General features: G+C 36.8%; 1 protein-coding gene across 1 annotated transcript in view; it reads left to right on the top strand.

The window, feature by feature from the left end:
* The window catches only part of BNC2 (basonuclin zinc finger protein 2), a gene marked incomplete at both ends in the record, with an annotated part of 333,419 nt that overhangs the window by 213,540 nt on the left and 102,054 nt on the right, over positions 1-17,825 (top strand). Inside the window, one exon of the mRNA XM_079548483.1 lies at positions 8,961-9,063. Coding sequence (XP_079404609.1) covers positions 8,961-9,063 — 103 coding nt within the window. The remainder of the gene's footprint in view (positions 1-8,960; positions 9,064-17,825) is intronic.

A 17,825-nucleotide genomic window follows, 5' to 3' on the forward strand; every position in this document is an offset into this window, starting at 1 on the left:
TTTGTAGCTGAGAATCTGATCCATCAAATAGTTTTTTGTGCTCTTAGTATCTGTTATAGTTCCCATGGAAATAAATAGGAGGCTAATTTCTATTTGGAGTGACCGATGTAAATCTGGTTCTCATCTGTAAGAACAAATGTCTGCATTTGCTAACATTCCCTCAGGCATAAGGAAACTCATTCATAAATCAACTGTGTGCTTATCTTCAAATTTGAAGCAAATTTTCTTGAAATTTTAAGAAGCACTTGTCAGTCTTAGTGTTTTTCCATCCATATAATTTTTTCTTTGATGTGAGGTGGATATTACATGCTATGGAGACATAGGGTCATATTGTACTTGCAGTCTTCGTAGAATATCCTGTTGGCAATACTGCAAGCTGAGTGTATAGAATTAGGAAAAATGTGGCCTACAGAAACTTCCTGAAAAAATGACAGGGCTATTATGATTTATGTTTGTTTTCTCTTGAAATGTCTACATAGCATTCCATGGCACAAGTTTCCACTTTTGACTGTACCTAAAAAAGAATCTGAGTGACTCCCTTATATTAAATGCAACATTATAAACACTATTTTATATTTTATTTTATTTTATCTTATTTTATTTTTCTCTATTTATTTCATAGGTTTTCTCCCAAAGAGTTGAAAATGTTTTTCTAAAATTAAGTGATAGATTCTAGCTAGATTCCAAGCTGTTTTATCCCATTAACAGCTTTCCATCTTGTTAGCATCCTTCCCTTCATATTTTATTAGTAACTGCTTTCATGAATGCCACAGAGAAATATAACAATATTAGTACCTTTCAAATTGTATTAGTGAAAATAAATACAAGTAAGAAACAATACTAATATACTGTGATGTAAAATCTCTCATAAAATGCTGCAATGCAGTGAGCAACTTTGAAGCTATTTACATATCTCTGAATATGGGAGAAATGAGAAGCTCCATTGCATTGCATGGATGCTTAAGACTGTCCAAATGCAAGGTATATTCCCACTTCTTTTTGTTTTGAGAAATACATTATTCTAGTACAATTACTCATGTTAAAAAATGGCCATCCATTTGTTTATGGTTATTCCTTTACAAAGTGTAAAAACTGTCTAAAATTATGTGTTTTAAAAAGATCTGTTAATTTTTTTATGCCAACAGACGAGATTGTTTGCTTCATGCATTGAATGGTCAGGGGTCACAGGGCATCTATGGAAAAGTCAGACACAGGATCAGAGGGTATTCTCACGTTTTCTGCCCAGTGTTCTGGCTGCAAAATTGTCCATGTAAAAAATGTAGGTCACTTGTAAAACACAATTATTGTATGAGAACTACACATTGGAGACATTAGGTCTTTCAACAGAGACAGAAATACATCTGCAGGTATAATCTGTAGAAAGTATGGCCGGCATTTCCACCCCAATTTTCCTTCTCTCTTTGCTTTAAACAAAGTGAAAATATATTTTGAAAATTAACTTCAAAGAGCTGTACTGATTTCTGTCTATCTACTTTTCTAATTATACAGGAGGTGTTGGTTGTTTTTTTTCCCCCTTTTATGTGAGTTTTCTTGGGAAGGAATTTTCTCTGTTGACATGAACTTGAGACTTTAATACACTGATTTTTCTAAACTCCTCTCCAGCACAGGTTCACCAGCTAAAAATTCTGAAGCACAGAGAAGCCATAGACAACCATAAGCAAGGAGCATACTGAAGCTGTTTTCTTGTTCTTGAAAAATGGTGTTTTCTTCTTTTTTTATACTCACAGGCTTAAATGTTAAGTGAAATTTACCCAAGTGATTGCTTCATAACATTGTAGGTGCAATTATCTACCAACAATGAATATGAATGTGTCTGGTGACCAACATATGCAGTCAATTTTTAGTCTTGTAAAATGTGTGAGCATTTCAAGAAGGATCCAAATTTGTGGTCTCATCCTGCTCCAAGAGGAACTCCTGCATATTTTTTATTGCTCACGTCGAAGCTTTGGTAATCTTTTCACTTAGGCATTGTGTCTGTCTTTCCTGGGATGCCAGGCTTATTGTAGGTGGGTTGACTTGTGCATTTCCTAGATCAGGTCAGTATGCAAATGATCCTCCTTCTGGTGCTAGTTTAAAGCAAGCCCTGTTGTACCGCTGATTTGCCAGCTACTTAAGATAGTGTAATTTCATGGTAATCTTTATTATTAACAGGAAAAATTATGCTGTGGTCTTTTTTAAAGATACTTGATTTACAAAAGAAGAGAAAAAAAAATATTAGCATTTCTACAGTTAAGAAGGGAAGTGACATACCCCAACATCTGTTTAGTAGCATATAATATACATTGTGGGGGGGGAAAAAAAATCAACTTAAAATTCTGATGCTAACATACAGTGATGATCTGCATAGGCAGAATTTGTCTTTTTCAGTTTGTAACCAAGAAATTATGTCAGGGCAAAGAAGACACTCATAGAAAAAAACTGTCAGACCACTTGCAGGAGTTAGCTACTTGTCTGCTTCTTCAGACCTTTCTTTGTCAAGAGTTGCATTATATGCAGCAACAAGAGAATGGATCTGAACAGATCCATGTTAAAAATCTGAGTTACCCAGATCTGTTCAGCCTGGGGAAAAGAAGACTGAGAGAGGATCTGATAAATGTTTACAAGTATCTAAACGGAAGTGGGAGGCAGATGGATGAGGCCAGGCTCTTCTTGGTGGTTCATAGAGCAATAGATAGGACAAAGAGTAATGGCCTAAAACTTGTACAACGGAAGTTCTGTACAAACACGCAGCAGAACTTCTTTACAATGAGGGTGACAGAGCACTGGAACAGGCTGCCCAGATAGGCCGTAGAGTCTCCTTCTATGGAGATATTCAAGACCTGTCTGGCTACCTACCTGTACAAGCTATAGTAGAGTTCCTACTTTAGCAGGGGGGTTGGACTTGATCTCTTGAGGTCCCTTCTGACCCCTGTAGTTCTGTGACTCTGTGATCTCTGTTCTCTCATCAACTTCTTGTTCTTTGCATAATTATTTTCATGTGCCATGATGCCCCAAGATCAACTGCTGTGTGTCTTTAAATTATTTACCCAAAGATAAAGTTATTTCAACAAAATATTAGTTGGAGGGCATTTATAAGATATAATTGGAATTAAACAGGATGTAGAAAGGAAAGGTTGCATTTAGCACATTGAGAGTTTTTTCTTAAAGTGGAGAGATAAGCTGCATGAAGTGCACTTTGCTTACCAAATACTTAACCCTACACAAACTGTAAACTTTTAATATATTTATGTGTATATGTTTGTGTTTTAAAACCCTGGCATTCTTATTAACTAATACATTTGTGCACACACTCATACAGAATCTCACTAATTTTAATGAAACAGTAAGGAATTGCACTTTCACATCAGTTTACTGGGTTGCTCTCATTACAAGGATTTCACAAACATGGAACTAGATCAGCTCTTATGATCTGTATTTGGACCAGTTAATTTGTTTATGTGGACTCCGTAAGATAAATGAATGGCAGATGCTTTAAGCAGGTAGATGGAACTTCCATGCAGACAAAGTAAGTAGAGTCAATACTGTTAGGCATTCAGGTACACAGCAATCCCTTTGTATCATAGATTGATATGAGACACTTCTTAAATAATTTTTGTACCTGAGAAAGATAAGGCAAGGACATTAAGGGGAAGGGTCTGTTATGCCATTCACCTCATAGAAGAATGTAAATGAGACTTCATTAAGATACTGTTCAGCCTCACAGTATTGTAGGAACCTTGTCACAAATAGAGATTTTTTTTAGAACAGCTACTAAAAATCAGGGTAAAGTTAGGTGCAAAAGTAAGTCTTTCCAGAATGTTGCATCATTTTAAACTTTCTCCGTCATTTATGATAACTAATATGATTCTTCCTCCAGAGTTATGTATTCTTTATGTGTGCTCCTTCTTCTCCCATACTGGGATCCCTTACACAAAAGCTTACCACTTCCTATCTCTTGGAAGCTCTGCAAAACAGCCAGACAGATTGATTTTTCCATTAGTGCTATAGGCTGCTCCTATTAATATGTGAATAATACTTACTTGCTATATAATTAAATTGCCCAAACTATGCTAAATGAATACCCTTGGTCTGGGGGAAACCCACAGAAGTCAGGAATAACATCTCTCAATATTACCCATAGTAACTTACACAGAGGTGTAAAAGACCTCATTCTTTAGTGGGAGGCAATGTTCCCTTCTTTCTGCATTGCGTTCTACATGAAGAAGATCTCAAAGTGGGCAGCAGGATATCTCTGAGTGTTTCAGTGTCAGTTATAAAGCCATTAATTTATTTTAATGCCTGCATATTTTGTTTTTAAACTGCAATAGTGTTGCTTTAAGATTTAAGGAAGCAGTAGTGTAAATTATTCAAAACAATTCTACTGCAATCCAATCCATTTCCTTCCCTGCTAATATAAAATGCCCTGAATGGACGCTGTATTTTTTGTATAAATGCAAGAAATGTTATGATAGGAACTCCATGGAAGGAATGTATAAAAATATCTCAGAACTCCATTATCGGCAGATCATTGGTGCGGTAGAACTTAGTGGCATCTTTCAAACAGCTGTAGGAAATCATGCTTTACAGCATGCTGAATGGCTTTAACGTGTAAGCTGTCATCTGAATGCATGCGTACCTATCCCCCTGCACATAGGGAGCCAGTACGCGTTGCTTTTCTGTGCAAGGTCTTTGGTTTCTTTTCTGCTCCTCCTGTTTTCTGTCTGTCTTTCTTGGAGGAGTTTCTGAGGAAAACCTTAGGAAAAATTTCTCTCCCTAACACACAGTGTAGCGCACATAGTGCCCCATTACGTAAACTTCTTTAGCAATACATTGTGAAGGTAGGATTACACTGGATGGCTTCTGGAAAGTCTGGCCGCATTTTTTCAGAAACACTTTTCTGGCTAAATTTTTGCTTTGCTACACCCTTGCATATTTGTACCTACTTCCTAACAGGATCAAACAATGGCTACAATGTCTAGCCACTGCTAACCAGCTCCAGGATCTTTTTACAGCCCTCCCCACCCTACCCCTGTCAAATTAAAGAGTAACAGATGTCCAAATGCAGTTAACGTTGATCTATGCTGCTACCTACCAACACACCAGCTACTGTACTTCTGTCCTCTCTCCACTTTAAAATCCTGCCACTGTAGACTGGAGGGACAGCATTAAAGTTTTAAATTTTAGGTGAACGTGTGCTACCTTAATCTTCCCCTGCTCTTCTGGGTCATTCCTGAGCTTGTCATGGTGTCATTGCTACACATTTGCAAGTTAAATGCTTTTGGAAGAAAAAAAAAAAGTAGAAAGATATTGTTAGTAATTCATATAAACATCCTTGCAAGGCTCAGTGCTTAAGTTGATTGCTTTTGTGAAGATCTATAAGGACCAAGTGTTCTGTCACTTCAGTGAGTGTTAATGCTCTGTGTGTCTGTAAGAGCATGTGCTTCTCCTGGAATTTTATATCTCTTCCCCTGAGTTACACTAGTTTCATGTTGGAAACAGTAATGATCCTGGGTAGTGATATGGATTAACTGAGTCAAGTGGAAAATTGAATCTTTGGAATAAGGACTAAATTCTACCTGAGATTTTCAGTAGCATCTATCACTTAGGTTCCATTTACTCTGACAGCAGCACTTTGAAGACATTGCATCTCATTATTGTTTAGGGAATGTAAGTAAAAGGCTTATGGAGTGTTTTGGCTAAGACATGTAAGTGACTGGGTATTTCCAGACCCAAATGAGCACTTTTCAGTCTGTGGGATCATCCTTATCACTGACCGGCATGCATGGGGTTCTTTGTGATGGGATGGGAAACTACTGATGCTGGTTTACTACCTGCCATCAACACCTATTTTGTCTTGTAAAAAGCACCCAAAATTCATCCATGCTTATCTTCAGAATTTCTCCTGACTATCCTTCTTACTTTACAAAAATAGATAGCTCTTTTTGAAGATTCAGTTTCTTGAAGAACAGACATTTTCATGTTTCTTGAAAATTTCCATTAATTTGAGTGTATGTATAAAAGATAGAAAACTTACTAGTTTATTAATGTCCTTGATAACACTTTATGTTATCAACATAGTCTTTAACTCAGGGTAAAGAAACATGGAACTTGCAAGCTTTTTTTTTCTCCATCTCATAATTTATAATTATTCATAATTTCATTTATTCATAATTTCTCATAATTTAGAATGGATAAAAGGATCGTTTTTGAATGTGTGTAATAAGACTTGCTCTTAGGCTGTAACATTGTATTCAGGCTCAAACTGAATCCAGTCTTCACAGGCAACCTGTTAACCTCTAGGCAAGAAATAGGTAGAGTTGTAATGTAATGGGAACGCTGAAGAGCCTTAATAAAGCCACTCTACTGAATGACATGATGTCATCTGTATATGTATACATATGCTGTTTGTGTATTTCTCCCACTGTACACACAACTGAATATTAATAGGACAGCATCACTTCCAATACTGCAAATACAAACCACGTTGGTGCAGAGATTAAAAAAGGTGTTGAATATGATAAAATCTTTTATTGTAAAATAAGAACCCTATTTTGTAAGCCCTTCATTCTTTTTGCAGTACAATTAATTACTGAGTTCATTAATTAATGAACATATTAGAGAAAGAACACCATTACTGACCAGTGGAGACCTGATATATTACTGAGTCAATAAACTATTGAGCATGAAACAGGACCTTCCAGGAGAATTTTTTCCTCATAACCCACAAACACATATATTATTCCTGCAAGATCAGCACTTCTTTGGTACCCTTGTATTTCACATTACTAATTCTTTTAATCACACATACATACAGTGTTTTATAACCTAGCTAATGAGTAATTGGACAGGTGACATTGGGACTGAGACCCTGAAGTGTCAGACATAATAGAGCAGGATATTTTCATTGCCCTGCAAGGTTTTTGAGAGTAAAAGGTAGTAAAAGAACATATAGGATATGTAAAATCACAGCTCTGTCAGAAATTTAACAGAGAAATACACACTTTAAGTGGATAAGTGAACTATAAATGGTTTTAAATGACTGTACGATACAGATAAATAAGAGATAAGACATATAAAACAACTCTGAGCTTTTAAAATAGTAACAAGGAGTTTAGCTTGAGCGAGTTAGCGTTGAATGTAATTTTCTTTAAATCAGTATAGTTAAGGTAATGCCTTTTTTTGTACAGATGGAATGTATATAGGGACTGTTAATTGTTTGGAAGAGACGAGCATTCGTAATGCTTCGATACCACTGTGGCTGTAGGATCTAAGCATCCTTCCCCCACCTTAGCCCCCAAGTAAACATTGATTGCATCTAAATCTATAAGATATCTCTTCCTGGCAGCTCTGGTAGTTACTGTAGATCATTAATCTGTGAATGATCAGAATAAGCCTCTGTCTCAGAAATCTCCATGCAAATTACATCTAAATGCATGCTGTAGATTTATTAGTAGCAGTTTGAAGTGCACAGGTCATCATCTATGCTATTAAAACATGTAAGTGTGTTGCACATTAAAAAACTTCCATTCCATTTGTATTTGCTGTGGGCATAGCTAGCCTCTCAAGAAAATCTGTGTAGTTTTTGAAATCATTTTGAAAAGGGAGGGGAGACCTTAATGAGGTGTATTATTTAAGCAGATCTCTTCATGGAACTGGAACTTTGGCATCTCTGCTTTGAAAGAATTCAATCTTTTGAAACAGAGGGAAATGCACATATTTTGAATGCCACAATATAAGAACGATATAAAAGCATTAGAAAACATCCAAAGGAGGACTACAAAGATGGTGAAGAGTCTGGAGGGGAAGACATATGAGGAGCAGCTGAGGCCCCTTGGTGTGTTCAGGTCAGAGCAGAGGAGACTGAGGGGAGGCCTCATGTGGCTACAGCCCCTCACGAGGGAAGTGGAGGGGCAGGGCTGAGCTCTGCTCTCTGGTGACAGCAAAAGCACCTGAGGGAGCAGCATGGAACTGTGTTGAGGAAGGGTCAGGTTGGCAGTTAGGAAAAGGTTCTTAATCAGAGGATGGCCAGGCAGTGAAACAGGCTCGTCAGGGCACTGTCATGGCACCAAGCTGCCAGAGTTCATGGAGAGCTTGGACAGTGTTCTCAGGCATATGATTTTTGGGTGGTCCTGTATAGAGCCCAGAGTTGGACTTCATGATACCTGTCTGTCCTTTACACTTGAGGATTTGCTGTTCTGTGATTCTATGGCACATTTGACACATACAGAGTGTTAAGAGATGAAAGGTTAGCCTTAGGTATAGGAGAAACCTAAAATTTCAAAAGGAAAGTTATGATATGAGTACGGTCTGTTGCTATTATTGTATCATCACTTTTCCCTATTTTAGGAATACATTAAATGTATAAATAAATGTATAAATCATAGAAACTCTTTATGATGTAGCAGAGTTGCACCCTACGGGATCCCCAACATGGAAACAATTTTTGGATGCCATAATGGGGAGAGAACAGAGATATATAGTCTTCCTTTTTATATGTTTTTGTTTCCTTGATTTACATTTGGTTTTAATTAAGCTGAAATGCTGCTATGGGAAATCATCACTAGTAACATTTTCCTTGAAACAATTGATTCCAAATCAGGAAGTTTGTGGAACACCTACAGAACCCTCATCATTGCACTTTTTCTGTTGTTTTGTTTTGGTTTGGTTGGTTGGTTGGTTTTTTTCTAGAGTAAAGATCCTTTCTTTAAAAGACTAGAAATTTACTCATCATCATGGGAAAAAACAATAAGTTATTATTGAATAAGCTTTTTTGTGTGTGTGTCCTTGCTAAGGTATACTGATATATGTTTTTGAAAGAAAACTAATCCTTACTCAAAAGAATGAGCAATGCTTGGAGTGGTTGAAAGCTGTTAGTTTTTGTACAGTACCCTTCTAGCTCTCACAATAAATTTGTACAAGGGGGGAGAACATTCATATGTGTTTTCTTTTTCTTTTTCCAGGCCATCCGCTGTACACTGGTAAATTGCACGTGTGAATGTTTTCAGCCAGGGAAGATTAACCTGAGAACCTGTGATCAGTGTAAACATGGCTGGGTGGCACATGGTAAGAAACGTGTGTTCTGGGCTGATCTTCCCTATTCTGTTCTTTGTTCCTGTAAATGCTAAGTATTGGAGTGATACAGACAGCAGTGATACCTATTTCTCTGAAAAGGTGTGCTCTCTGGGTTTCTGCAAGTGTCGGTACTTTTTTCACATCAATTTCTAGCATGGAAATATGATAGATTGGAAATACCATAGGTTACTGTGGCAATACATACCACTGGAGTTGGTACCTAGTCAAACCTAGTTTGAGCTTGTGTACAGCTGAAAAGTGTATCCTGACCTCCAGGAAGTTATCTGATTGTAGCAGATCTTAGCAGAAAGGGAAGGGTTTGTAGTTTGGTTGCACAGCAGAGTTTATATTGAAAATTAGCATTGGCCAGTAAGTTGCTGAGTCCAATGGAAATTCAAATGTACCAATGTCAACCTTTCAGAGCTTGGATATCAGTAAAATCAGTGTATTGAATTTGGCTGAATGAAATACTTGATCAGTGTGTTGAACCTCTCTTCCCTATATTTAAATTGATGACAAAAGAATGGAGAGATTCAAATCCCTCTAAAAGGCAATAAAACACACTCCACAGGTCTTAGTTTTTATTTACACTCCACTATTTTGTGTATGTGTTGTTTTCTTGACAGTCTGAATTAAGATATGTTTAAGAGAAAGAAACAAAGCCAGACAAAATGAGGAGAAAAGTAAGGAGAACACCTAACATGGTTTAATTGAAAAGCAAAACAAAACAAACAATAATAAAAAAAAAAAAAAAACAAGATGAGTCCAAAAAAGAAAAAAAAAGAGACAGCACAGAAAAATTAAACATATTTGCAGAAGAAATTTGAGATTTTTTCTTATTGTCCAGGCTGTAAGCTAGCGCAGTCTTCATTCTTCTCTTCTACCAGATATTCAGTGGGTTACACTTAATAAATTTTATTTTATTTTTATAAAACCTGGATTGGAAGACTAGTATGGCTCACATGCACTTGATCTCTGCTTATTTAGTACATGATTTTGAGTATTTTGCCTGAAATTTCTGAATTAGTGCATGTGTATGCTCAGCAAATTCAACAGCAACAAATGCCAGAGAAGTTTTTAAAAGATTCACACACCTGGAAAACAAATCAGGAATGTGGGTACAAAGCAGTTCTGTGTCACTTTGTTGTTGTATGTACAGCCTGCCTAATGGTAGCCTGACACCACCAATCTGGTAGTTGGTTACAGATTTGCTATGTACTAAATTCTGCAAGGGTACTGCCTGTTTTCACTCCTCTTAATCACTGGAAAGAAATCTTTAGTCACAGTATAACCAGGCTCACATTTATTGGAAGGACCTCTAAACCTCACAAAATTCTGGAGCTCAGGCATGCTTCAGATTTTGTGCAGAATCAGCAACTGAGGCTTTGCTCATCCATGTGTAGGGAAGGCTTACCTAGGTATTTTCCAGCGTGTCCTCCTGTTGAGTAAAAGGGGGTCTGGCACTTGGATTCTCACACATAAGTATCCCAGTTTTTATTTTTAACCAGTACATCTCAGAAGATGATGCTCAAATTTTTCTAATAAGCACCCCTCTATTATGTTGTTGAATTAAAAATTAGTGTATGAGAGTAATCTGAGATAACCACAGGGCTCTGCTTTTCAAGTCCAGGTTGTCAGAAGGTGAATGTAAGAATCAGTGATGCACCACCCTTTCCCATAACTGAGTACTTAACATTTCTAATACAAGACTTAATACAGTTATATATTATTGCAAAGTGCTTGTTTTACTGCAGTATTGCGCAAAGAATGCTCTGCTATATTTTTTCTTAATGCTTTGTGTACAGTCATCTAGAGTATTTACATTTTGTGGTAAAGCAAGACTTGTCACATGTATGTTTCGTATACTTCTCAAATCACAGGCATTTCAATTACTTTCTGGAGACTGTGATGGATCCACTTTCAGTTTTTGATCTTAACTACTGTTTTCCGCAATACTGAGGACAACATTCAGTAATCTGAACAGTTCAGTGCACTGTATCACCTGGGTTTTAAAACTACTGAATCAGGCTGCTGTTCAGAAGTGATTTTCTTTAAACCATTAACGCTGCGCTTTCGGAAGATGTTCCTTGAATGCAAATAGAATTTCCTACTACTTTAATTAAAGGGTTTCCTTCTGATTTTTATTAATGAATTTCAACTCAGATACTTGACACATGATGTAGTGCTTCTCTGAATGTAATTATCAAAGAATAGGTGTTTCCAACAGGAAGTACCATGCTTATTCAGTTCTGATAACCTAGAATCATAATTACCCAAACAGATCAAAAATAGCTTAGAACTGCAATCTTCTCACGCTCTACTTGACACATCTGTGCTGAATTAATGCATATTAATAGCTGCCATTTGAAATGTTGAAATTCTTGGAGTGCGCAGGAAGGGGCATAAAGCCCCCGCAGTATTATTGCACCTTGCAGCTGCTGGCCTGTGTTATTTTTGTATATATATTTTCCTATTTCTGATGTCTTTCTTATGTTTGTCTTTACTCACCTGAAATGAGCTGCACACTTCTTGAAAGGAAAGGTTCCCTGCAAGTAAAGTATTTTCCTGTTTGGAGGTGCCAGTGTAGGATGTCAATATATGAACAGATTCATCAGAGGAGTTCTTTTGTGGCAAGATAAATGATTCTGTTGGCAATAGCTCATCTTGCAAAGTTTTGACCACGCACCCTTCTGCTATAGTGTTAATCCTACTGCCAGTGTCTTTAAGGCTGACGCAAAAAACTGCAGAGTATGACAGCATTCTAAAGAAATGCTGTGAATAATAGGGAATACATTATTTCTACTGTGAATCTCTGGATGTTTTAAGGGATTCATATAACTAGATTGTTCAATTTTTTTTTTTTTTCCAGCTGAAGTCTCATTTTCATATGGTCAGCTTGAATGGAGATTTATTTTCTATAAGAAAAGCTGAATGGTTTAAATTGGATAAACCATTTTCTAGACCTCAAACAGGCAAAGAGATGATTTTATGCTTTTTTCCTGCAATTTTTTAAGTGGTTAATATGCTTGGAATAGTCCACATGGTGAAAATTAAAATCTTATTAGAATGTTAATAGTAATTCTTTTTTAGTACAATTGATTTTAGCACAAGCAATTGCTATTTTGTGGCCTTTAAATAGTGTAGGAGTAAGATGACTAAAAAAAATTGTCAAGACTTTCTTGATTGTTTGAATATTTTTGTCTCCCGATATTTTTGTTGTTTTACAAGTAGTATGCTATTCTGTATGAATGTAGTAAAGACACTTCACTAGTTTTGGCACAAAAAAGCTTCTTTCTTAGATTATATTGGAAACCATGAGAAAAACAAATCTTGCCACCCACTTTCCATTCTAAATATATCTTAGTCTACTATAAAAGAAATTAAGCAAGTCTGCAGTCTAAAGATGTTGACATCATTAGCTTTACATTATGTTTTGTGTGTCATTGATGTCAGAATAACAGTGACTGTACTGCTAATAAAAACACTTTTTACCTGGTACAGCTGATCAAAAGACCCAGTGCAGTATCAATAGGAAATAGTGTCTACTCTTTGTAACCGTTTTGTTCCACTGAAGTATGTTGAGGTGGAATGCATCATAGTGCCCTAAAGCTATTATGACATTTGTTCTAGTTCTTTTAGTTTCTGTATCATGGACTTTGCAGAGATTTCAAAAGTACACAATATAATAATTAAACTGTCTAAAATCAGTGTTGTATTGTTTCGAAGAGAGTCAGAAAATGTAAAAATCTCGTTCTCTGTCTTACCTGCAGACTAATCACTGGCAAAGCTCAATCACATCAACAGCATGATTTTCAATGTTTTTATTGCAATATGCATTCTCAGACTACCTGAATTTCACACCATTCAGTCTATTCTGGACAGTGAAGTATCCTGTGAACGTTTTTGTTGTCTTCCTTCTTCTTTCTTCTCTCTGACCAATCTGGCTCTTAATTCGCTATTGATCTTTGCTGTCTCTCCCTCTGCACCATGCCTATCGGCCCATAGTACCTCTGTGAGGTATACCTCACAGTGTAAGCTACATATGCCCCCATCTCCAGCCAGAGACTTCACCAGGCCTTTTTCTGAGTAACTTCAAGTTCCTTTATGTTTCAAAATATATGCATTGACTAATAAATTTCAGTGCACAGGGCAAATCCATCAGCGTTTTCCATCTACAAATCTGACACCTGGTGAATGCTCATGGTCAGAGTCTCAACGCCTTTCATCTTGTGAAGGAACTTTCCAGCTACCAGCATTTGAATAAAGCATGTGCTGACTTGCTGTAAATTAGATTAACAGTCAAAACAATGGTCTCCAGCAGAAAATGGAGACTGTGCTGTTGTAAGCCCAAATGTATGATGAGACCGCAACTGCTTCTTTCTTAATGGCAGAGTGGTGAATTCTACATTCTAAAGTTGTCATGTAATGGAAAGGTGAGGTGAGAGAAAATGAAAGGAAGGCAGGAGCAAGTAAATAAAGAAAAGAGAAAGAGAAATCCTGTGGAAATGTGAGAAAATGCGTCTGAGTAGCTGAAAGGACTAGAACTGGAAAAGCGGTTTAGATTTTAAATGTATGCTACATGGGAATGAGAGAGAAAGGAAGAGGAGCTCTATGTTGAAATAAAAACCAGCAGGGTCCCTGTGTTTGTCACTGTTCAAAGTTGCTAAGTGAAAGAAATCCAGGTTTGCAAAGTCAAAGGTCACTTCTAACAAAACAAAACAAAAAGCAAAAGCAGAATATGTCATACATCTTAGAGTCTCTAGAAGCTGGCAGAAGGGCCATGTTACTCTTTTCTTAAAAAGTGGAAAAAGGATAGAGAATCAACACTAAAAAGTGAAAGGGAAATATAATCCTGTTATTATTATGTAGTGGTTAAAATAGATGGGTTATTTTTGTATTGTTCCATAATATTTTAGGAAGAGTCACAGCCTTAGCATACCAAGCATACTTTTTGCTTTGTTTTCAGCTTAGTTAATTCTATAAAATGCTTTAATATGACCTGAAAACATAGAGGTTCAATTTTGGGGGGGTGTTACATAGACATTTTTGGCAAATAAATTAATCTTAATTAATTAATAAGATAGGCTAGCTTTTCATGGCTTCATAAGCAAAACTATTTTAAGTCTTGTCTGGCTTTTCTTGTACTTTACTGACAAAATCCTTTTGACCCATCTGTATTAACTTCCTCCTGACCCTGAAGAGTGAGATGTATATTTCATTACTCAGTTTATTCTAAGAACCTTACCTAATTCATTACTGGTAAACACTTTCTCTGAGTCCCTCCTCCAGCTTGTGCCTTCATTTTTCCTTCCATTCAGCAGCAATACCCAAAGTGGTCAATGAAGCTCAGAGAAGATGCTCTCTATTATCTCGGGGGCACTGGGATCCACAAATCTGGTTTTAAAATCTGCTACATTGGTAAGAATGATATAGTGTAGGGTTTTCTTTCAGTTACTCTGAGATGACTCTTAATGCAAGACAAGCTGAGGTAAAAACAAGGGAAAGTAAACAGGCATTAGGGCATCAAAGAAAAAATGCGTTATTTCAAAGATTTATTAGACATAAGTAACAGAAAGGAAATAGTTATTCCAAGAAAAAATAAAAAGGTTTTCTTTTCCATTTTTTCATTCATTGTATGTTTACTTATCTATATTGTTAAGGGTTTATTCATTGTGCAAATTCAGCATCCTCAGGTGCTGAGGAGGGCTTTCCTTGGGAGAAAACCACAGTCCCTAAAACACGTATGTTGACACACATCTCCTTGGATTTCTTTCAGAGTCCATTCAGATTAAAATCTTTTTTCTCTTCTTCCCTGCCACCCTCAGGAAATCTTGATTCTTTAATCAGTCAGGAAGAGATTAGATCTTCCTCCCATGAATCTTCTGGTACGTGGTCCTGGGTTTGAAAATGCTAATATCTCTTGGACACTGTTTGATGACGTTAGCCCCAGACAAACCTTAGGCTGTCAACTAAGGACTGCCGGAGAATTTGGTAAGCCCTAAGCAGAATCGACCCATTCTGAAGCACAGTGTTCTTTCTTGCTAGACTCTACCATATTCTCATCCCAAAGTGAAATCCTTTCTCACTGTGACCATTATATTTTATGAATTTTTTTTAAGTCACTAGTGATATTTGTAGTCTTTTGGAACTGGGATGAAAGCCATCAGATGCACATTGGGAACTCTTATTTTCAACCAACACTGCAACAGTCAGATTGCTTTGTGTTGGTAACTGTTTTGAAGGTAACTTTTCTCACTCCCTTTTTGGAATACCACAATGCTGTATTCCATGTCCGCATGTCCACACACAATGCATATACCTGTAGAAAGACTTTTTGTACAAAGGCTGAATTCTATGGCTGGGAATCCCCGGGCATCCTGGAGGGCATCCTGCCCTTTTGCACTGCATATGTGTACTTGCCACCTTGCTGCAGGTATACTTTACAAAAAAAGTGACTATAAAAATAAAAATACTCTGTAATAGTTAAAAAAGAATTGTCAATATTTCTGCTTTTGTTCTCTTTTGTGGGGGATAATGTTTATTTCATGCATGTGCTAAGTAATTCAGATAGACTCAGCGTTTGGGGCAAGAATAACTTCTTTGCAGAAGAGAATGGTATTTTGAGAATGAAATCAGATATCTGATCATTACAGATATATTTTTTCTCTGTCCTTTCCAATTCTGTTTCTCGTTACATATACTGAGGACATAGTCTTTATTATTTAAGTCTTCTTTATCCATTGCCATTGTTGACTTATTTTTTGCAACTCTTGCTTACCAGTACCTCAATTTTCCTGTCTCTGAAGTACATACAAGGCCGCTTTAATAGCTTTTATCTACCTAGACTAGCTTTAAAATGCCCAAAGAAGTGTAGACTGAGGGTATCACAGAAGAGCAAGATACTATCATTCAGTGCCTGTGATTACCTGAAATGACTTTTCACAGGGAAGGCTTCATCTCTCTTTTTTTTTTTTTTTTTAACCAAATAACATGGGATAAAATGCTAGGAAATGTCTTGGATGTCTTGTCCTCTGTTCCTAAGTAGGTATCTGCTAAGGAAAAAAATAGACTTGTTATATGCAAAGTAGAGCAAAGGCAAAAGGAGGAGTGATTTTTGTCAGCACTTGAAATCCTGTAGATTCCATAAATAGCAGAGACAGCTTCTTGGGAAAACAGTCAGTGAAACATTTGATCTTGTCCCATTAAGTGTCATGATGGGATGTTCACTACGTAGCATAGCATCAGTATAGGAAGGAAGAAGTGTCTGGAGCTGGCTACTTGATTTCCACATGAGCAGCATAAATCCTGTGCGACCTGAGGGTACAATCACCAGCAGATTTCTGGGGCAGCAATGGTGTCACTGTTTCTATGACATGCATCCACAAGTCTCTAGCATATTTAGGTGATGGCACCTGCATACTTGCCTCTTTTAACACCTATGCTACTGCATATGAACTGCAGTGATGTGCTAACCACTATATCATTTTATTACACTTTATTACATCATAAATTTTTATATCTTCTTAACGATCCTACAAGAAGCTTAATTGTTTATAGGAACATCTTAATTAACTAGAGTTCACTAGGTTAAGCAGAATACAAATTGGAAGAGTTCTAAGTGAAACAAGCCTTACTATTCCATTTCACATAGCTTCACAAGGTTAAAATGGGATCTGACTGCAAGAATAAAAAATTCATACTGCTTTCAGATGCTACTATGTAATGGTAATTCCATTGGTAACTTTACCCCAGATTTTTGTTGTGCAAATGTGAAACTCAGTGGAAATAAACTTTTTTTTCTTTTACTTCCTAGGAAGAAATTTGTCTATAGCACCTTTATAAGGAAACTTGCCCCAGATTAATTTAGCGGACAATAGTATTACTTTACTATTCCACTTCTTTCTTGGTTTTAGAAAAGGTCATATAAGAAATGTATAATATGAGTTCCAAAGATCTCTCTTATTGTGGCCTAATTGTTACAATCAAATTTTCTGAATTGTATTAACAGGAGATTTGTGAAAAGATTGCAGTACTTGAATTTTATTGCCGTTCCTCACAAATGTCTTATTTCATTGAGGGGCTATGGTGACGGGTAAGATTGGTGTTATCAGTGGTAGAACTAGCTGTTTGAACCTGTATTCCGAGGATGTGAATATCTTCAGCCTGGAGAAGTGGTGGAATATCTCTCACTGTACATGTAGGTCATTCAAGCTGTCAGAGCCCTAGATAAGCTAATTTAAGATTTTCCTTTCAATACCAGGCAACCTCCATAAATCCCTTCAAACATATACTTTTCTATAAGCCTGTGAATAAGACAATGTAAGTTGGGGTGCATTTGTATTAAGATGGAAATCCTCCAATTCCAGACCACCAATCCAGAGCACCAAATGTGTTGCTGTCAACACTGTATACAGTGTGTCAACCAGGTGGTGTCAGTCCAGTTAAAATACACATTGGCCCCAATTCCACCATTATTAAGCAGAGATCCTTATGAAGGTGTTAATGGCTGATAGGAAGGAAGCATTGGAGTTTCAAGACTAAGAGATAGGAAAGAGCAAATGTAAAGGCTAGCCAAGGTAATAGTAGTACACTGTCAGTCTATGTTTCAAGGAGCATCAAGAGTTGGGCTGTCCAGCAAGGGGATCTAAATTGGGAGCCCAGAAAACTGCAACAATGATTGTGCCTGTACCAGTGGACCCAGTGCCCAGAGTCTGATCATAGTATGTAAAGCCAGGTAATTCTAGTAGAGTATA

Source organism: Tetrao urogallus (assembly GCF_951394365.1).
Source record: "Tetrao urogallus genome assembly, chromosome: Z".
NCBI classification, from domain to species: Eukaryota; Metazoa; Chordata; class Aves; order Galliformes; family Phasianidae; genus Tetrao; species Tetrao urogallus.